The sequence below is a fragment of the Cygnus atratus genome, chromosome 3 (assembly GCF_013377495.2).
Source record: "Cygnus atratus isolate AKBS03 ecotype Queensland, Australia chromosome 3, CAtr_DNAZoo_HiC_assembly, whole genome shotgun sequence".
NCBI classification, from domain to species: Eukaryota; Metazoa; Chordata; class Aves; order Anseriformes; family Anatidae; genus Cygnus; species Cygnus atratus.
The window spans coordinates 37,160,353-37,182,216 of record NC_066364.1 but is presented as its reverse complement, the minus strand read 5'-3'; the positions used below and the strand labels follow the sequence as shown (position 1 = coordinate 37,182,216).

The 21,864-nt window shown below is 42.6% G+C and overlaps 1 protein-coding gene across 5 annotated transcripts; it reads right to left on the bottom strand.

The window, feature by feature from the left end:
* Positions 1 to 1,074: 1,074 nt before the first annotated feature.
* Positions 1,075 to 20,911, bottom strand: MRAP2 (melanocortin 2 receptor accessory protein 2). Of its 5 annotated transcripts, none has more exons than XM_035559488.2 (9): positions 20,849 to 20,911; positions 20,187 to 20,449; positions 19,858 to 19,972; positions 16,267 to 16,440; positions 15,512 to 15,680; positions 12,734 to 12,836; positions 11,502 to 11,651; positions 6,048 to 6,147; positions 1,075 to 1,496 (listed from the first exon to the last, which is right to left on the bottom strand). In XM_035559488.2, exons 7-9 carry the CDS (start codon positions 11,626 to 11,628, stop codon positions 1,103 to 1,105), a joined length of 621 nt encoding a protein of 206 aa, XP_035415381.1. In that variant the 5' UTR covers positions 11,629 to 11,651; positions 12,734 to 12,836; positions 15,512 to 15,680; positions 16,267 to 16,440; positions 19,858 to 19,972; positions 20,187 to 20,449; positions 20,849 to 20,911; the 3' UTR covers positions 1,075 to 1,102. The 5 variants fall into 5 exon arrangements, with proteins under 5 accessions (XP_035415381.1, XP_035415378.1, XP_035415380.1 ...); XM_035559485.2 differs by having other exon boundaries at positions 16,338 to 16,440; XM_035559487.2 differs by lacking the exon at positions 19,858 to 19,972 and adding an exon at positions 17,673 to 17,721 and having other exon boundaries at positions 16,338 to 16,440.
* Positions 20,912 to 21,864: the final 953 nt, after the last annotated feature.

Sequence of the window (21,864 nt, the reverse complement as noted above, 5' to 3'; positions counted from 1 at the left end):
AAAAGAAACAAAGATTGAAATTACACTTATTTGTTTTCTTAACAATCCCTTACCTGGGAAATAGCTGCGGTTGCAATACCATCCCAACTGAGTACAGACAGACGGAGCAAATACAGCTCAGCTATGCTTCTGGAGCTGGCCCCCTCAAAGCCTCCTAGCCCTTCACTAGCTATCTGGTCAAAAAAATGCAGTTTCTAGAGCCAAAAAGCATAGGAAGGTTCAGCTGGTAAGCAAAGCATAAATTACATACAAGTAGTGGTGGTATGTTAACTCTGTTGGCAAAAGAAGACTATTTTTCATCTAATTTCCTGTGATCTAGCTACTGAATTCTGCGTTACCCAACTGGCAGTTCACGTCAACAACAAAAGTCAAATTAATGCATGTTGGACACTAATTCCAGGGCATCACCATGCACCTGACAGAATGTCACTCTGAAGTACCGTAACTACAGGCACCAATTTGCTTTTACCAGGCAGCAGGTGGTGGTAGCAGTTTGTAAACACAGTAACCGAACTATTTAATATACAAGGTATTCCCTCTGGAAGCTTGTAAACTGGGTCTCACCTGCACCTAAAAGCAGTTAGGCATTAGAAGTACAAATTAATGCCATGCAGGTATCCATCGTGCTGCTGTTTCAGACGTCCTTTTGGGGAGCAGCAGAAGCTGCAGAATCGCCCCAGCAGCTGCCTGCTTATTCCTTGCTTCAGCTGTAGTTTGAGTTCACACTTTTCTTGGCGGAGGAGTTCTCATACACCTCCCAAAGCTAGGCTCTGGCCTTCACAGTCCCCACAAGTCATGGTATCTTCAGAAGTTGGACATAAACAGTCATTTAAAACCAAACTGAACAAAAACCAAACAAAAACAACAGGGAGCAAACCCAATACTGGACAAAAGGCTTAGACGACAGAAGACATTGGAATAAGGCATTCAGTGTTTTACTTCTCATCTAAACTGTTCTGTCAGCACAGCCATTCTTACATACAAGTTAAAAAAGAAAAAAAAAAGCAGGGCTCTGAAATACCTTCTTCCAAAACAACCAGAAGGCTTCCAACTGGACAACACCAGGATTTTTTTTTTTTTTTTTACCTTAAAGTAAAAATTTTCAGTCAAGGATCCGATGAGAAGATTGCATGACTGATTTGCTTTCTAAAATGATAGGTGGCTCTGAGATAAGGAGATCATCCTCACCTAGTGAAGAGTTCTGCTCAGTGTTCACGAAGTTCGGAATATTAAATTTTGTAAGACAACTCAGGTCCTCCTCAAATGTTCCACTGGTCCTGGGAACTTCCTGGAAGCGGATATTACTTTCCAGACCTGGACCTTTCTGACTTGGTTTTGCTTTGTCTAAGTGTTCCACTTCATTAATGCAGAAATGGAAAAGTGATCGGGATTCTTCAGCTATTTGACGAGAAAAGACTCTCTCAGACTCTAACGGTCTTCCAAAATCTGCCACAAAGCTATTCATCCGGAATCTTTTTTCAGAAGGTTCTGTATTGCTAGAGAAAAGACGAAAAAAAGTGAGAGCATGAAAGTAGAATTATTGGTATTCTTACCATCAAATCAAGTTTCAGCAGCCATTATGATCGGGAAGAAAGGAAACCCTACAGCTTATCTACAAGGGACTTAAAAAGCCAGCACTATTTATTTTCTGCTGAAGCTATTTTAAGTCTTGATTTGTAGTGGTAATTTTCCATGGGAGTAAGTTATCAATACCCGTACTCTTTAATGGCACTTCTAGCAAGCAGTATACTTTAATAACCAGTTCAGCTCACTGAATGAGCCTACAGAATTTCCTCTTAGGTAGCTAACAAGCAGTATCAAGTTCAAAAAAAAAAGTTTCACAGAATGCTTTGAGAAAAATCTTTAATAGTGAAAACCTTTGAGAGACATTAGGTAACACTGCTGTCACGAAAGGAGTGATGGGGTGGTTGGTTGTCCAGACATCAAACCATCTTTTGCACTGACCTTGGTCAATGTCATTCAGATTTCCAAATTTAAACAGATTACTATAAAGACTGGAAGGCTTAAAGAATCAGAAACATAGTCCAGGAAGGAAAGACATATTGACATTTCTCTTGGAGTTTTCTGTAAGTGTTAGCTCAGAACAGCTCCAGTCTACACAGATTTGTGCACGAGCCACAAACAGCTGAAGGCGAGAAGAGCTCAACCCAGACAAAAGTAAATCCTAGAAATCCCCGCTTTCCAAGTGCTAATTTACTTTTATGACATTATACAAGAATTAGAGCCTAACAAAGTCAGTTACGCTGGCCTTCAAATCAAACCAGTCCTCTAGTTTGTCAAAAACAATATTGGCTCATTCTGCATTTCGAAGTGAAGCATGCAGAAGCAGCTTAATGTTTAAACTGATGCAGGACACAGGATTAGCTAAATAATAATCTACTGGATATACAGCAGGAGGCAAACACCCAATCACCAAATATCCTGAGTCAGAAGGGACCCGCAAGGATCATCGATTGAAACAGACTGGAATAATGCCACAGTAACCTTCAGAACAGGTAACTGACATTAACATATTTGTAATGCAACTGAAAGCACCACTGAGCTGCATATATGGTTTTGCAGAAAAGCAGTTCTTGTATGGTTTTGTGGCCCAGAGTAGAGCTGGCAAACACATTAAGAATAAACATTGTAAGCCTAGGAAGAAAGTTTTAAAATGTATCCACTAGAGAAGCAAAACTAGCTTATAGGTGTAGAAAGTCCTTAATAACACAGCCAGGTATTAAGTAGCAAAGTCTTCCTGCACAGAAGGGCACCCAGGACTGACAACAGCAACCTAATCTAAATGGAGGAATAGAAGATGCGGAGAAATTTTACAACGGCCAAGTTTTTGAGGACTTATTATAGAGAATGATCCTGTGCTGAACAGGGAGCACATGATTTAGTATACAGTCATATTGTCAGATTCTGAAATTCATGAACACTATCTTGCTGTATTTTGGGAAAGACTTTTAAACTAGACTGAAAACTTCTATAGCCTTGCCCACTACAGTATCCAAGCATACCTCAGTGTACACCTTTCCAGAAGACTGATAAAACAACTGATAAAACAAGAGAAGCAGTTTCAGAAATCCCAGTTCTGTATTTGGAGAGCCGTGGCAGAGAACAACCTACTCCTATTGCAGTATTTGGGCCAAGAGGATTCTGAGTCCCAGAAGCTGCCATTAAGAGTGGGATGTTGAATGCCAGACACCTCAAGCATCACACTTAAAGAAAACCACTCAAACAAGCAGTTACCGGTGAACTAATGCAGGAGAACTAAGCTCCCTTCTGGGAATTTTCTGGCCTGTGATACTGGGTTCTGGTTGCAGCACTGAGCTCCGGCCTCTGCCCAACGAACTCAAGTGTACCATCAGGGTACAGTTTGTAGTATACCCTTCTACTGACTTGGGACTGTCACTTCAGATTCCTCTGTAGCTTAAGCAACCGTTCTCCCAGCACCACGGAAAGGAATAAATAGCCACTCCTCCAAAACAAGCAGGGTTGGGCAGCCTGAAGGGACCTTGTGGGATCTAAGCAGCTCCTTAGTACCAATCTAGAAACACTGCCCTGAACCTGAGAAACTTTCCTACGTTTTTCAGCAAATGTACAAAAACATCTATAGGTGTTTTTGGTTCAGTGAATCAGTATTTCTCTGAGTGGATTCCCCCCCAAGAATCCTTGCCCCAAACCAATTCTTTTCTTGGGAAACAAAAAAAGTCATTTCACCTTCACTGCAACTAATTGTACAGCCTGCCTCAATACCTACATGAAGCCTTGTAATCGCAAGGCAGAAATTTCAGAAAATTTCAGGCAGAAATACAGAAAATTGATCAATCTCTTTTTGGACAAGCTAATGTTCTACACCTACTAATACAAGTGAACAAAAGAAAAGTGCAACAGGTATCATTTCCATTACTAATTACATTTCTGCCTCCTCATCCATGTCCTGAACCTCTTCTCTTGGGCTGAGGATGTACCCAAACCTGAACATCTTGTACAGTTTTAAAAAGAACATGCTATCATGCCCCGTTATATTGAGCCAAGAAAAGCATATTACTAGAAAAATCAGAGCATTCTACTTTGGATCCATCCATCTGAACCCAGTTACACTTCTCTCTCGCGTTAATAGTACTTTAAAGAACAGCCAGAATGACTTCCTGAAGTCAGAGACACGTCCATCAACCAGGATGGCTTTCTCCCAAGACCTAGGGATCCCATTAACATCTATTTCTAAAGGACGGCTGCAAGACAGCCCACTAATGAAACTATGAGTCATGAAGAATCCAGTGAGCTGTAAAGACAAAATGCGGGCAAAATAAATCCACAGTCTACACTGTTTTTGCAAGTAGGTATTTATGTTCTCCAGTTTTTATATATATGCAGCAAAAAAGATACATCAATAGTATTCACTGCCCTTAGTGTATTTCTGGATGGTCTTTTTCCAGTATTGTACACAGTAAGTTATCAGACGTCAAAAAAAAGCTTAGATTTGTTAAAGGCACCAACTCAGCATATGAAATAAGTGGACAAATATTCAAGCACACAGCTCTCAAAGCTGCCAAGGAATTTTAAAGTAAGTACAGAAAGAAAATGTCTAGGCTGTGTTCAACAACTGAAGAAAAAATGTATTAAGATTTAGGATGGACGGGACCCCTGGAGGTCCCTAGTCCAATGCCCTGATCAAGGCAAGACCAACTGTGAATTCAGGTCAGGTTGCTTGAGGTCTTATTTGGACACAGTGGTTGACCAAAGACGGAGGTTTCACAAACTCTCCAGACAGCCTGTTCCAAGAATATTGGATGAAGAAAGCAGAAATGCATTGAGATATATTAAGCAGCCCTCCGCTACTTCAACGTACATTTTTATGAGCGCACAAACATTTTGACAAATATCCATGTAAAATTCTCATTGTCATGTACTTGACATGCCATCACTTCATCCCCCAGCTTGTATTACCCACGTATGTAAAGACTTGGATGTTAAACAAAGAAAAAAAAAAAAAGACCCCCAGGGAAAAGAGACAGCACACCAGTATTTACAAAGACTTTAAATACACTTTGGAGCAGAGCGTGGCTTGTTTGTTTGTTTTGACAATACATAAGGGAGGCAAAAATCCCAGCTATCCCAGCAAGCCAGTTCCGGGAAGCTGAATTCTTCTGCCTGCTTCCTTCTCACAGAAGGAAAAATGCAGAAGTAGAGCCAGGAGCTCACCGTACCCGCAGGTCCTCCCTAACAAGCGCCTGCCTCTAGAGATAAGCTATTACAAACTGTCAGATGCAGCCTCCATAAGAGTAACCAGCACAGGGCCCTCAGGAGGCAGAGACAGGCAGGCTGCGTCAGGAAGCGATAATGGCAGACAATTGCCTTTCACAATCAGCTTCTCATCACTGCTACCTGCCTGCGAGCCTTCTCACCCTCCAGAGAGCCTTGATTTCTTCCTGATGACAAGCAAACCTGGGAGGAGATGTGGGCTCAGACCTTCTCAGAGGGACACTGATAGCCTGCGTGCTGCACAACTGGCTTTAAGTATCAGATTTGCAGATAAATGCTTGAGCCAAGGCATGGTCTGCATATACAGATCAGCCAGAAGGAGGTGGAGAAAGGCTTCATTTGTGACTAAAAGGACTCTAGTGCTAAGAAGTAAGGAGCTGGCCAGGACTTCCCCATCTACTGCAATTTTTCAGCAGAAACTAAGATGCTTGGAGGCTCAGTGAACTACAGGGTTAAGGAAAGATCTTGCAAGTATTACCAACATCTACATTTTGGACTTGAATACAAACATGCAAAACCCTTCAGACTTCAACATTCTTAAGTCAATATCTGCATTGTATTTAATTTGTATCTACCCTGTCAATACTCGCATCTTTTTCAAACGCTTAGAACAAAAGAAATATTTTTAAAGACACACAACAGCCTTTCCTAAGAATGGAGTACAAAAAAATGTGCTGAGCCAGTGCAACATCAGCACTGTCACTGGTCGTTCGTGGGCAGCAGGACACCACACGGGACACCGAGGCTGCACTTGTTATTCCAGTTTTTGGACTCACTCTTGATGTGGCGCTCCAGTCTTCGTCAGCAGAGTCAGGACAAAGAACATGAAGATGACAAAGACTGCAAGACCAACCCAAAATCCAATCACAATGGAGTCTGGTGAAAAAGAGAAAACAATGCGATCAATATTTTACCTGCACTTGCAGGAAGTTCCCTTCCACACGCAGTATGGGACTACAGATCCCCAAAAACTTGTCATCTTATTCCTGATTGGCAAAATGGAAAGAATAAGATTTATTTTTATTTTTAATTGGAAAGCTGACACTGAACCTCTCATTTCTAGCCCAAATTTTACTCACAGCCAGACAAACGAGAAACATGCTGAAAACAGGAAGGGACTGAATTCTCTGCTATTAAACTAAAAGCAGCTCCCTTTGTTATGCCTGGCCCACGTCCAAGCATTGCTTTGGAAACAATTCAATACTAGAACTCGGATAACAGGATTATTTGATTTTCAGCAAAAACCTCTGTCCCTATATAGCCCAGAACTCCTGCTATTTTTGAATGATTTCTGTCTGACACCACTGGGGTTCCAGGTTTTGACAGATCTCTTTGGCACAATGGGCTTAGGAAGATTTAGCCATCTTTCAGTGGTACAAGTGGGGCAAACAGTTCCAAACAATCAATTGGTAACCACAGCCCAGAGTTACAGAGCACCAAGACAAAACATGACTTGGTCTGGGACCTGCAGTCTACAGGTGGTTTTTCACCTGTCCTTTCAGTTGGTTATTTTTAGTTTATGCAAATAGTCAAAGCCTGCACTGTAAAAGGTCAATAAATTAACACGTAGACAAGCCAGAGGAAAGTCTCAGGCAGGACAAGCTCTCATCACACAGCTACCACTGAACCTCAACAATCCCCAGTGAATGTAGAGCTCCTCAACAAGCTGTCTGAGCCCGTGCAGCAGGCAGAGCACCGAACATTTACCAGTACCTCAAACACTCAGTCCCCTACAGGACTGACTAAAGACACCAGAAAACAAGGAACCGGCCCTCCTGCCTGGTACTTGGCCTCAGTGGTTAATCACACTCCCACTGGGAAACATCTTCCACATAAAAGGCAGATATGGAAACTAGAAATCAATTGAAACCATTTGCTCTGTGTGTAGAAAAAGTGCCTGCCGCAACTTGACGTTTTCTCCCTGTAAAAATACTCCATCATAATCAAGTCACTCCTTAATCCCATTTTCTGGTAAACTAAGGAGGTTAAGTTTCAAGTCTCTCACTGCAAGTTTTTTTCCATCTCTCCTCAACATCCTTTAAAGTAACTGGAGGTAGCTCAAGTATAGGTCTTCGTGATGAGTAGAAAATGGGGGAAAAAAAAAATCACCCCATACTGACACTGTACTCTTTCCAAAGTTTGGAGTATTTCTTTTAGCTTCAAGCATACTGGTAAGAGTTTATTTCTGCAATTCTGTGCGTTGTGAGCCCTAAGTTATTTTCAGAATCATTCTGTATGTATAGCCTGTACTCGGTGTTTCAAGATCCATTGTGCATTTCACCTAATTAATACAAGATGGTTCATGGTTATTTATCATCTTATTAGACTTTGCAGTACCTGCAAATTTGATCTGAAAAGAAATACTCCCATTAAGCAATTTACTACTTAACCAATTACATTGGTAAGCAGAAGAAAATACGATCAAATAGGATGCTTTAGAAATCCACGCATAGATCATATTGATCAAGTTGAAAAATGAATATATCAGATAATCTTGATTTTTCTTAATTGACAAATTACTACTTCCCACAAAAAATCACATCTGCTGGCACTGTATGGTCCCATAATTCATGATTAGCAAGCCTTCCTCAGGGTTTGTTTGGTGTTTTGCCCCCTGGAAGAGAACTCCTGCGCTTACTGAGCATAAAGCTACATCTTGCTTGCTTCACTGCGGCTGTTGACACTTCTAACCCTCTGCTGTATCAATAACGTTCTTTGGGTTTCTTTAAAATTAAAGCAGCAGGCCAGAAATCTCTTCAGTATTTCATGTAGGTCTCACTAAGTGCAAATTATCCAAACCTATTAATTTCTAAACATTTATTCAAAATAAATGGCACGTCAAACTACTTGTATTCAAAATAAATGCTAAGACTACATTTATAATACCAGCCAAGTTCCAGACAGATTAGGAAAGCATGCCATCACCTTTCTAACTTTTATCAGCCTTCCTAACGCAAATTCATAATCCTCTGATCACTCCTAACTAGTTTACCTCTCTCTGATGTTACCAAGGCTTCTTCTGTTCCAAACGCACAAAAAATTGTTTGCATCTCTATCAGTCACAGATAACTCCTGGTTATCTTTGTCTATTTACTTTAGAAAGTTTTAATTTGTAAAACATCTGATGCCTACATTTCTGGATTTTCTGATTTCCAGTTTCTGCCTTCACTTCTGCTCAGGCAGAATGTGCTTTCAGCTTTTGAAACAGATTTTTTCATATTTGAAAGGTCATTCGGTATTTAAACAGCCCTTCTCACCAACCCCTTTTTTAATTATTATTTTATTGTTTTCTGTGTATTAGATTGTTTTGTCAGCTTTTCTCTCTACAAATCACTTTACATAACTTTTTCTCTGCTTTCAGAAAGCAGGCTTCTGAATTTCTTTTTATGTATGTTGGATTAGTAGGAACCTCCATTTGCCTGTAACTAAGTCAGCATTAATCCCAAAGAAGCCTCCAACTTTCTCTTGCAGAATTCATCCTAGCTTATGGTTCACCACAGTGCTTTCTCACGTTGGGTGAAATAACTTGGTATATCAAAAATTCAAAGAAATCACACACCTCTAAGTTTAAGAGGGGACAGTGATGTTTTACAGCTGGTGGTGTGCCACTGCCAGCCTGCATCACCTCAACTGGAGTTCACCCCTAAGTTTTTAACGTAAATTACAGACATACATGCCCTCTCCAGTTGGACTGGCGTCTTTTCCTGTGGACTCATTTCTGGACTTTGGTGGAATTTACATTCACGTATCTACCAGCATTCAAAGACTGTTTTACCATAAAGGTCCCTCCTGTTCTCAGTGCAGGGTAATAAGAAGGGCCCTTCTCAGCCACTTCTGATTTTCAGTACTCTAACCAGATGAGCAGGTGTTTTCCACACGGAGTGGCACCACAGACATTTTCTCCTTGCACCACACACATCCCCATCAACGGTTCAAGCCATTTATTCCTTTGCTTTCATTACAACTCCCTGTACAACATACAGATAAGCCCAGAGCACCATTTTAACTTTACGCTGTAAACCAGATCACCAAAGCAGAGCCTCATTGCTTTCACATTGGTTCTTTTATCACTGATTTTGATTCTACCTTTACTGCAAAAATCTTAGAACATCACAGCTGAGGAAGATGGAGTATTTCCAAGTGGGAATACATCCACAAAGCCCCAACCTCACCATTTATGATGCTTGCCTCTACAGAATTTTAAATTCTTTGTTAGCAAAAGCCAAATATCAGTCTGAACGCAGCTGTGCAAAAAAAAAGATTTAAGATTTCTTATGTGGCTAAAAAAAAGAAGAGAGCCAGCAAATAAAAAAGTGAGGACTTGTCAGTATTCAAAGTCTCCATGACAATGTAGCCCTAACAATCTCCTCTCACACATTCAGATTTCAGTGAGACTAAATGTCTGACCACGTTGCTTCCACAATCCTCAACAGGCCCAACTCAGCTGGAATTACCTAGAACAAGGAATTTATTGAAATATCATTGCATATGCAACAAAGACAGACTGTTACTTTACTCACACACCTTTACTAGATTAAAATCAACCCGTTGAGAATGCAGTAACACCAAGGTAAACAGAGGCAACTCCAATCTATCAGTTAAAAAAAGTGGAAAGAAACACAAAAACAGAAGGGACTTCCTCAGCAACTGATTCAATACTGCTATTAGCCCCTCTCTTTCACAAAGATATCAAGCTCCACCTGAAAAGGTGATGTTTCTTCTGTCCCATTCTCTAACAAGTGTTGTCCAGAGCCCTCCTGCTCTACGAACAGCACAGCCAGACAGCAAAGCCGAGCTGTCATACCCAGCACGGCAAGCAGCTCAATGGCAATCCGAGATTCGTTTTGCCACTAGACCTTCAGCAGTTCAGAGGTAACTATCATTTATATTTGTTCTCCTATCACACTGACACACAGAGCTAAGAAGATGGTGAGTACACACATGGCAGCTCATCTTTGTAATCAGTGATCTCTGTAATCAGGTTTGGTCTCTGATTAAGTGGAGGAAAGGAATATAAAATTGGAAACATGATAAAAACTAACCTACATTTTTCAAGTACCTAACATTTGTAAAAACAGAGAATAATCAGCAGACTTCTATAAAAAAATTAAAGGTAAAGTATAATTCAGGCCAAACAGTAGCTTCTGGTCTAGCTCTTGTCTTTTAGAAGTTGTAAGAACTTCTGTGAGTTCTTCTGAATCTCCCAGTGCCTCCCCAAAGCCTCCTGACTGTGCAGAAGCAAGGCAGATCAACCTTTCCGAGCTACTGATTGCCACAGCAAGCACTCCTTCCCAGTCTGAATCCTCACCACATTTAAAGAGGCAGGAAGCACGGATCCCACCCTGGACCAGCACCCCAGTACTGGATGCTGGGGACCCTGCCCCACTACTTCAAAGACTAGTGCTCAAACATTTGCACAGTAAGAAACAGTGGGACAAGATGGTTTGCTTCTCTTTAGCAAAGTGCTTGCAAAACACATCCCAGTTTTGAGTTAGTTTGTTCCTTTTTTTTTTTTTTTTAAAACCCTTCACCCACCCACCACCCCAAATAAATTTTCTAGAAGTCCAAGTTATTGTCACCAAATTTATTGTAAAATAAATATCGGCCTGGTTTCACTAGCTTGTCCTAGCTAAATTTCCTCTTGGTTCCTACCAATAATTTTCATCTCTCTGATCTCTATCCTCCACTTTCTACTTGTACTGTAATTAAACAGCTCCAGTACTAGTACAATGCTAAATTAACACAAGCATTCTAGGAAGAAGATCCTAACAATAAAAGTTTCTTCGGAAAAAGAAAATTCTTCTTTCAAGTCTCTTGAAAGCTTTATACTTATTTTTTATAAAGGAACAACAAAAGCAGTAAGGCTGCCCACCAATGCCCTTTTCACATTACTGGGAACAAGAACAGAACATGGATTGCAGCAAGTAGGCACCAGAAGCAGCAGGGGCTGCACTTGCTGTTATAAACAGTTCTTAGTAGTCTGCTATTCTTTAGTACTGAGAAATTCCTACTAGACTCAGGAAACCCATGGTGCTCCTATATCAAAGGAAAGCTGTCAACAAAAAGACAGAAGAAGAAACAATTATAATAATCCAATAAAGAGGCTAATAACTAACTGTTGAGAAATCAGAAAGTTCAGAGATTTTTGTACAATAATCGGTTACAAGTGAAGAGCAGTGAATAAGATGGGGAAGCTCAGCTGAAATAAAATATGTCTGTACTGAACTTACATTTATGAGCCTTCAGGCCTTCAAATGACACCGGTCCATACTCATAGTACTCATACTCCCAGGTGTAATCAGAGTTAGACAAGGCCTGCTGGGAGGTTCTGTTAGAAATCAACCTCAGGGCAGACATCTTGCACTACAATAAATATGTCCCTGTGGATACAAAATGCGTTAGTACAGAATACATTTTTCTAACACATCTTTTGATTTCACCCAGCATCTTTTCTTACTTATAGGATTCTCTCTTGCCACTGTTCCCAAGATGAACCGCTCATGCTTACAAAAATGCTCACACCATTAAATCCAGTATCACTGCCCATCAGGCAAGGCCATCACAAGCCCTCTCTCCCTTTCCTCAGTCTTTGCTGGCCAACCACCAGCCAGCACAGCTTCTCTTTAATGGATAGAGAGAAGCTACGCTCACCTCCACAGAGATGCTTCTAAGTATAAAAAGCATCAAAACCAGACTCCTCAGAACGTAGCTTTCATAGCTGAAAAAAATATTAAATACCAAAGACCTCAGCAGTTTAGGATGAATGCTGTCATGAAAATCTGGGTGCAGAACTACCTAGAATGCCAGGCTCAAAGGGTTATATCACTCAAAGTCCAGCAGGCAGCTCGTTACCAGTGGTTACCAGTCCCTTTAGGTACTGATGCTGGGCTAATACTGTTTTAAATCTTTCTTAAAGAGCTGGATGATGAGACAGAGTGCACTGGCAGCAAGTTCACAGATTAATGAGGGGAACAGTCCAAAGACTGGAGGGCAGACTGCTATTCAGGACTCAGACAAGCTGAAGAAATCAACTGATGGGAACCCAGCTGACTGCTGGGGAGCAGCTCTTCAGGAAAGGACCCGCAGGTCCCCCCAACAACAAGCTGAACACGAGTCCCCAGCATGCCCCTGTGGTAAAGAAAGCCAACCATTTAGCCTGAATTAACAAGAGCGTAGCTAGCACATCAGGAGAAGCATTTCTTCTCTATTCAGTGCTGGTGAGATGGTATCTGTGGTACCACATCTGGGTTTGGTGTCCTCACACGAGGCTGACGGAACTGAGTTTGTTCAGCCTGCAGAAGAGAAGGCTCAGAGGTGACTGTAGATGGCTCTGAGGTCTAAGTTACAAGAGGGCATAGAGAAAACTGAGCCAGACCCTTCTCAGAGGTGGACAACAACAGGACAATAGACAGACAAGTTGAGACGTGGAAAATTTCAGTTAGATAGGACAAAAAAAACTTACCTGATCTAGCTGAACATGTTTTGAGCAAGAGGTTAGACCAGATGACCACCAGAGGTCCCTTCCAACCTAGATTTTTCTGTGCTAAAAGAGTTTCAATATGCCACTGCAGAAGGAAAATAAGACAGGAGTGATTTTCCCCACAGATCAACAAAACCTGTAGGGCAACATTACTGATTATTAAAGTTAGCCTGATAGATATTCTGTCATTCCAACACTGCACCAGGGATTTGCATTTTGCAGAATAATTTTTCAGTATTAGACGATTCTACACACACCAGAAGAGAGCACATCTCTGCGCAAAACATCTGCTGCAGCAACTGGAATCAGAACATCTACCCCAAGGTTTATTACAAAATAGCATTCCATAAGAAACTGTTCAGTGCTTTTCAAAAAGTAAATTGAGCTTGGGTAATTTTGCATTCAATTCAAACCCAGCAGGGTGAAGACTTCATGTGGTTTGTAAAACTATTGCAATTAGCTCTTCTGTGGACATTGAAACTTCTTAGAGTACAAAATCAAATCCAGGTAAAACTTCTTGAGGGGAAAAAAAAGGACTCTAAGTACCCATGTCACTCAAGTTAGCTGAAACTTCAGTCTTCTGTTAGATTCAATAAGACCGTATGCAAGTAAAAGGCATTGCTCAAATGCTAGGATGGCCATGCATAAAGACCAGGAAATCAGGCAAAGTAAGAAACAAATTCACCCCAGAAGTATGAGCAGCCTTTCAAGTTCATAAAAAAATCAGTTATCTTTCTGTAAAAAGTGATAAACCATTTAAAACAAGAAACTGATCTATTTTTCAAACTCCAACCAGCTTAATTTTCAGGATTAGCCATTCACCCATGTGGGGAGGTTAGAGGGGAGGACACTCGCTTGAGTAAGGATAAGGTGCTTCGTTACCCTCACCCTTCTTCAGCCACTCACAAAGCTCCCAACTAGACTAAATAGCCTAAAGCACAGAAGGTGAGGAAAAAGATGCTTTAGTGGCTGCAATGTACAATCCAGTTCACAGATCAGGATGTTTCCCATCCTCTACTTCCTTAAGGGTCTGAAGGAACATGACAGAAAAAGGTTAAGTAATTTCAAGTGCTTGTGTTAAAGTTCCTCCTTTGCTTCCTCAGTGGCTTGAAAACTTTCCTTATTTCCTGGAATAAGAGAGAATGTCTAATTAAGCTTTAGGCAGAGTTTTTCCTGTTTTCTAAAATCAACTAAGGTAACTGCTGCCTTCTGGAAAAAGTAAATGGCACAGAGGAAAAACTATGATTCTTGTCCTAGTTTGCTCCCAGCACAGCTCTATCAGCTGTCTCTTACAAGCTTCTGCATTTCATTTTTGTGACTGACTCCTGAGGGTTCTCATCATCTTTTCCCCTTCTCCTCAGTGTTTTCTTGATGATGCATCTCCTGTCAGATTTTATCAGCATGTTCCTGTCTAAGCCTGCTTTTCTCTTTTGCAGCCTTCTAGAGGAGTCTCTTATTTAGGTATTTCTCATACGGCTTCAGCGTTCATTGTCACCGCCTCTCTTTTAGCATTATTATAAATCCGCAGGCAGAAAACTTCCGAGTAGGATATATGAACAGTCCAAAAAATGCTTCTTCATCTACCTCAAATGTAAAGGAGATAGAATCATAGAATATCCTGAGTTGGAAGGAACCCACAAGGATCACTGAGTCCAACTCCCGGTTCCGCACAGGACCACATAAAAAATTAAAAAAAATAAATAAAACCATGTCTGAGAGCATTGTCCACAGGCTCAGGGCTGTGACCACTGCCCTGGGGATCCTGTCCCAGTGCCCAACCATGCTCTCGGTTAAGAGCCTTTTCCTAACAGCCAGCATGACCCTCCCCTGTTTCAGATTCACACTGTTAACTGGGTGTCATGCAGATCCCTCCCTGCAACCCAGTCATTAGTGTCTACTTATGACCTATAAGGAGAAGGGTCACAAAAGAATTTGTCGTGGTTTAGCTGTAGGTTCAGACTCAAAATTCCAGCATATCACCACTGGCTACAGGCATTTCTACACTTACTTCAGGTGTGGATCAGCCACTATCAGAGGCACAGGTGCTTACTGAAACTTTGACCCCCGGCTCCCTGCCTAATCTGTTACTCAGGCTTTGCGGGACAAAAAGCATGCCTTCAAGTGATCCAGTAGAGCTAAGCATAAGCATTGTCCCAACCTGGAGTGCACCTCACTTGTAAGCTTTGTCTGTCCAAATGTCTCTAAAACCTTGGCCTGAAACACATTAAAACAAACCTTCTATTCTACATGCCTATCTGTTGACTCTGATGTATACGGCTCACACTGGCTCTTTTTCTTTCAGAAACAAGTAAAGGAGCAGTAAAAAGCTTTATTTTGCTCATACAAGGAAACCCACAGCAGGGCTGTGCTCAGTGCTACCACCCAGGAGGTCCAGGCAGGTTAGTCACCTGTTAACTAAAAAGGACAAGCCGTCACGGCCTTCTTCTGGAGCACTGGCTTGGTGTCTCTGAAGCCTAAAGGATGCCAACAGGCAGCAAGACACTCCCCATGGAGACTCAACTGTGACTCCTGGAGTTGAATTATACCTTCATGAGAACTTGTTCATAACCTTTGTGAAAGTCTGTAAGTTCACAGCTGCCTGTCAGTGGTACCCGTGCAAGGTAGTTTGACTCCGCAGCGCTGAGTCTGCACAAAATCCACATCTCTGAATTGCAGCAGTGGGGTGCAGACACCACTAAGGTTCGACTACTTGAAACACTCTGGATGCCATCAGCACATTTGCTCTGCACAGCCACCTACCTTTCAAACTGACACCCAGTCGCTCTAAGGGCAAAGCTAGGCACACGCCATATCTGAAGCACAGCTTTGTGGTTCACACTGCCACTGGGGCCACAAAGGCAAATCCGTTTTTGTGTGCATCTGGAACTGGTCTTGGATGTCACCAGCAGCAGCCACCTCCAACTCCAACCTGCACACACAAGAGTAAATCCATGTGGACTGGTCTAAGTAGTGTTCATTTCTGGAGCAAGATAAAACTACCAATATGGTAGACACAAGCAAGGACGTAAGTTTTCAATCAAAAACTACATTAATTTTCCACTTTTCCATTCTGCTTACTTCTGTAGAGATCAAACACTTTACAGACTTCATAGACTAAACAAATTGTTGGTGCCTTGCAAATGGTGAAGATCCCAAAAGCCGGGCAGGAACAGAGATCAGCAGCATTTCAAACTGTGATAAGTCTGAGAAAGCTTAGCACTGCATCCTGATGCATCAGCTCCATCGGCTAAGCAGTACAATTAAACCAGAAGTGCTGGCTACAAGAAAGTAACAAACTCAGGCTGTTCCTGTGCCCCCTCAGTCCCCATACTACCAACAATATTCTGCTTGCTGGGGGCAAGGGAAGCAGCCATCACACCACTGCATTGTTTTTTACTCCATCCCGAGGCAAAGTCACAGAGAAAAAAGTGAATGAGGAAAGCAAGCACAAATCTGTTTACTCTGCACTGCAGGAGCTAAAACGTAATAGAGATCTCATCTTTCTACAACCGTACCACACAGCTATTGCTTCAAACAAGCTGTGCCACTTCTGAGTACTGATGAGAAAGGAGTCTGCAGCAGATACTTAGCCAAATGGTCCTTGCTTCTTTCCAGTTCTCAAGATCCTAGATGTACAGGGTTTGAGATCCAGCTTGAGGTCTTGTACAAGGTATACCCAATCTTCTCACCTGCAATAAGAGAGGAAAGCAAGCAATACAAAAGCAAAATTTAGCAGGAAAAATAGCAAGATAATTGAAAACTGACTGTACAATTAAAATCAATCATACATGCTAACTTTGAGTACACAGCACCTGGGACTCTTCTTGGAAAGAAGAGAAAGTACCAATATTAACAACTCAGAACAGCATCATCTGCATGAGCTATTGCACTACAACAGCAAGAATAATTTTAGATTCATCACAAAAGGGCTTTATAACAATGGTATGGAAAAACACTAATTTAGTCTAGGGGAACTAAGGACAAGAAATGAAAAATCACAGGCAGCTGTGTTGCATGTATTGCTGCATGTATTACACATCACATAACATACATTTTAATATCCTTGCAAATGTAAACTAGACTCCAGCACCTGCTTATCCAACATGCATATGAATTCTCACGAAAATGTCTTATTTTCCACGAACTAGCACTTAATGTCTTACGCTGTTCTGCTGCAGTGTAGGTCTCCACACCATTATGTACAATTTGCATGCTAATTGTATGGCTACTGTTTGTGCCTAGTTTAAAAGAAATGACTTCATGAATTTAAAGTCAAAATTAACAAATAAAAGATGAAAACAGTTTGCCAAGTACTTTCCTAAGATGTCAATCACACATGCAAACATTAATGCCTGCTTAGTAGTTCAACTCAGTCGGGGCCACCTGAAGCTTGGCAGAAACTAATATGAAATCACATTGTGCTATGAGTTCACAGACAACTACATGGATTTGAAAAAAAGACAAAGAAACACTACATATGCTCGCTTTTAAGTCTTGTCTGGGAAGAAAGCTGAATTATACCTAGTGGGACATCACAAAAGCTATATATTCCTTCTATCCTGAAAAAGTTTCAAACCTGAGCTGACAATAAAGGGACAGGGAACTGTCAGTACAGAGCTACTGGAACTTGCTCCCAAAAACACACGCTGAAGCAACAAGCTTAGTTCAACTCCAGTATCAAACGCCTTTAAAATTACAGGCAGAATATACAGTCCTAAGACAGTATTAACTACAAACAGAGAGATATTAGCCATAATTCCATTTGTTCTCTGCAGCTACGACAGAATTATACAATCAATCTTCAGAGCTCAACTTTGAATCCTGAAAACATATCAGATTTCAGCATCCCAAACGTCCAAAAGGAGTATTATGAGTATACACACTTCCACTCAAATAGTATGTCTCTACAAAAAACACTCACAATTTGACAGTTGATGTAGTCATTGGAGAAAACAAGGCCAAACCTCCTCCTAAGCAAAGAGGAAACAAATAGAGAAAACCATATTCGAAGAACAGGTTCTCATCTCTGAGCAGCTTTAAAAGGAAAAAAATAAAAAGGGTAGCTTTTGCTCTTTACTAAAGGTTTTTTACTAGCTCTGTTTTTTAATAAAATGTTTTTTACTAGCTCTGTTGCCACAAAAAGCTCAGTGCTGAAATGGAGATCTTCTGGATTCCTTGCTAACCCTGAAACCTGTTATTCCAATGCCTTATTCTGAGCAGAGAGAAATGAAAGATTCCCCCCTTTCCATACTCTTACTGATCAGCCCACCTCAGGTCAACTGCAAGGAGCTAGCTAGAAGAGTTGTTTTTAAAATGCTTTCTCTATGTGTTATTACGTAAGAACTGATAATAATAAATAAGAAGGCAACTTCAGTAGTAGGGCTAGAACAAGTGTTTTTATAACCCAATGATGATATTACATTTAATAGGAAAAAAATCTCTGTGAAGAGAATTTCTGTCAATGCATATAACCCTATTCATAGGGTTACTAGACTACAGATCTACTCTAATGGGCTAGTTTGCAAATCTCAAGGAGACTGCAAACCTGATGCTGAGTATGGCCAAAAGAGCAACTGAATCCAAGAACAGGGGCATCAGGGAGAATTTCAAACAACCACATCTACGCTGACTGTTCATAGCAGGGGTGAAGCTTAAAGAAGGAACTGTTCTCGCATCACTGCATCAGGGAACTCGGCACTAATTAAGGGACTCTAATTAGGGGACTCGGCCCCTTTGCTGAGACACAGCACTGCTGCCTGTATGGCTGCATATCTGAGGAAACAGAGAATTGTGCTCACCCCTCATTTCACAGCTCTCTGTCAGCTTTGCAGCAACAAAAAAGCCAGGATACCGCAGCTGAAAAGCAGAGTGGAAACTGAGGCCACCTCCCCTCCTCTGTAACAAAATGAGCAGCACCCATCGGGTGTGAAGCACAGCCACGCACTTCACTGCTCAGCAATTCTGTCCACAGAAACAGATTTCCCCTGCACAGCTCCTGTCTGCCTTCAAGGCAGCAGAAGATAAACTGGCAGAGCCGAACAAAACAGGTATGATAAACCACTCAATCAGAGTTGCATCCGCTCTTGGATATCTCACAGCTGTGGTTTGGCCGCGGTGAGGTGGAAAAATGTCTACAGGTTAAGATCACACCCACAGGGTCTGTAAAGTCATAATCTCTCGGATGCGAAGCAATGCTTGAGCTTTTCAGTTTGAAGAGTCAGCTGTATATTATGTTTTCTCAAGAAAAAAATAAAAAATACAGCTTTTCCTGAGAACTTCCACACTGCACAGATAAATGTTTTATGAACTTTTGCAATTCACTTACAATACAATCAGTTCAGCAAAAACTTTGAATAGCTATTGAAATAGATCTTTACTAAAAGGCAAACTGGTTTGGGACTTTTCCAAAACAGAACTGATTTTTTTCCTGCCTTTAGATTTAATTCTTCTCTCTGCTGTTGTGGAAGAAGCAAACAATTTATTTCAAATTTCTTCCCAGCAATACACCACTCCTAAACACACATCCGAACACTCTCATCCTTAATCCCTACCATGTCTCTGTGCTACATGAGGCAATAAACAGGCAACGAGGGACCAAGGAAACAGTATTAACAACAGCACAACCGAGGCCCATTGGAGTGAGCACGCAGAATAACGCTTCACAGGTACTAAAATTTTGCTCACACTATTGGCTTAAAGATTGGAAATTTGATCTAAACTGTTTAACGAGCTGCAAGAGCATCATCTGAGCTTCACCTTATAACCTCTTCCACCACAATGTGTACGCAAACAGTGAAAGAATAAGCACAGCAATAAACAACTTCTACAGCTCTTAACACTCTGGATTTTATTTCTTCAGAAAATGAATTCTCTGGCAATAGTTTGACTTTAAACATCTTTTCTCATGATTGATGCAGCCAGAATGTTTCATTATTTTAGGCAAGCAGGGAGCCAGACTGCCCTCAGTCAACGGGGAGTTACCATCTGACTGGCATCTTGCCAGGTATTTACTCCTGTGGCAAGAATTTACCTTAACTCTCTGATTAAGAACCTGAATAGGAAATCGCAAGTGGACAAGAAAAACAAGCAGTATTTGAGACAATTACCTGATTATCTGAGAGCGGAAGCCAAAACATCTATTTATTTCCACACCGGTTACGTAAATCTGCATCTCGGAGGAGCTCAAAGGAGGAAAAACAGAAAACAGCGGAGGCAACGGCTCTGAAACAGAGCGGCAGGTTGGAGAACACAACTGGAAACGGAAGCGCCCTAATGTTGTGCCAAACAAGCCCTGCCCAGCCTTGCTGGGGCAGCATAGGCCAGCATCGCCACTGCTGTCCCATCCCTGTACCAGCCCTGCCCAACACGGGAGCAGTGGCAAACTATCGGTGTGTACCCACACATCCAGTCACCACCCGGCATTGCAAGCACCTACCGATACGGACACATCAGGACGAGCAAGGCAACCATGGGGGAACGGAGGGAAGCTCTGCCAGCTGGTCTCAGAGGGGATCAGCTCCAGCAAAGGGAAGGGCAGGCAGCTGAGGACAGGGACCTGGTCCTGCCACCGCCAACAGCCGCTGCTCACCAGAGGGGCTACTGCGGGATGGTGGAGGAAAGCACCAGGCTCCCCTGGGAAAGGAGGAGGGCAAGGCTGAGAATGGGTAAAGCCATCCACGGCAGAGAGCCACACGCCACCTAGACAAAAGAGAACAACAACAACAACAAATTTATTCTGCCTTCTTTTTTTTTTTTTTTTTTCCTTGCAAGTGTTTTTAGGTTGGATTTCAAAGTTCGCTCGAATGCACAGCAGCCAGGGCAGAGCCAAACATACAACCCTAGGGAGGGAATAAAAAGTTTTAACGCCTTCTAGACAAGCCACTGCGGGGGTTTAAGGGCTGGCTGGGTTGCTTTGGAAGACGTGTACTCCTGAGCACCAGAAGGAACCCTTCAATTAAATACCGAGACACGACGCAAGCCCCTTTTGCAGGCAATACCTCCCCAGCACCTCAGCGAGCCCCGCAGCCCCCCTGTTTATTAACAGCCCACCCCCTCACGGCGCCGTCCCCCACCCGCAGCCGCCACCGCCGCCCTTACCTGGCCGGGCACCGCCCCGCCCCGCCGAGCAGAGCCCAGCGCCGGCACAGCCAATGAATCAGCAGCAGCCGCGGCGCCCCGGCGGCATGGCACAGCCACCGGCACGTGACGCCGCCGCCCGGGCCAATGGGCGGCGCGGGCGGGAGCGGTGGCGCCTGGTGGTGCTGGTGTTACTGCTGCTACTGCTGTTGCTGCTGCTCCTGCTCTTGCCGGGGAGGCTCCGGCGGCGCGTGGGCGGCCGCGGACAACGGCCTCGGCGGGCGCTGAGGGGGCGGCAGCCATTATTGCCGTTAGCCCATAGGCGGGGAGCGTGGGGCTGGAGAGACCTCTGAGAAATAAATGTGAAATCGATGCTGCGCTCAGCTGCTTGTAGTTATCAGAGCATGGGGAATGACAGAGTCGTAGGGCTCCTGGAGGCTGGCTAGTCCTCGGCTAGAGCACGTTGCTCAGGACATACACTGTGGTTTCAGTACCTCCGTGGGTGAAGGGTCCATAGGTTCTCTGTGGAACCCGTTCTGGTGTTTGACCACCCTCACTGCAAGAATTTTTCTTCTGCTTAATGGAAGCCCTCCCATTCAGTTTGTGCCCTTTCCCTCATATCACAGAATCATCTAGGTTGGAAGAGACCTCCAAGATCACCTAGTCCAACCTCTGACCTAACACTAACAAGTCCTCCACTAAACCATATCAATAAGCTCTACATCTAGATGTCTTTTGAAGACCTTGTCAGTGGATACCACTGAGGAGAATTAGCTCCTTAATTCCTCTACCAGGTGTTTATATACATGGGGGAGAAGCCTCTGAGTCTTCTCCAGGCTAAGCAGCCTCAGCCTCTCCTCATACGACAGGTGCTCCAGTTCCTTCTCCATCTTTGTGGCTTTCATTCATCGTCATGGCAATTGGGCAGTGTCCTTGAGCTGCCTCACACACCGATCCAACAAAGCCATTGGCCTGCTGTGCTACCTGCCCTTAAGTGTTACATTTACCCTTTAGCATCACCTTTTCCATATGGTTCA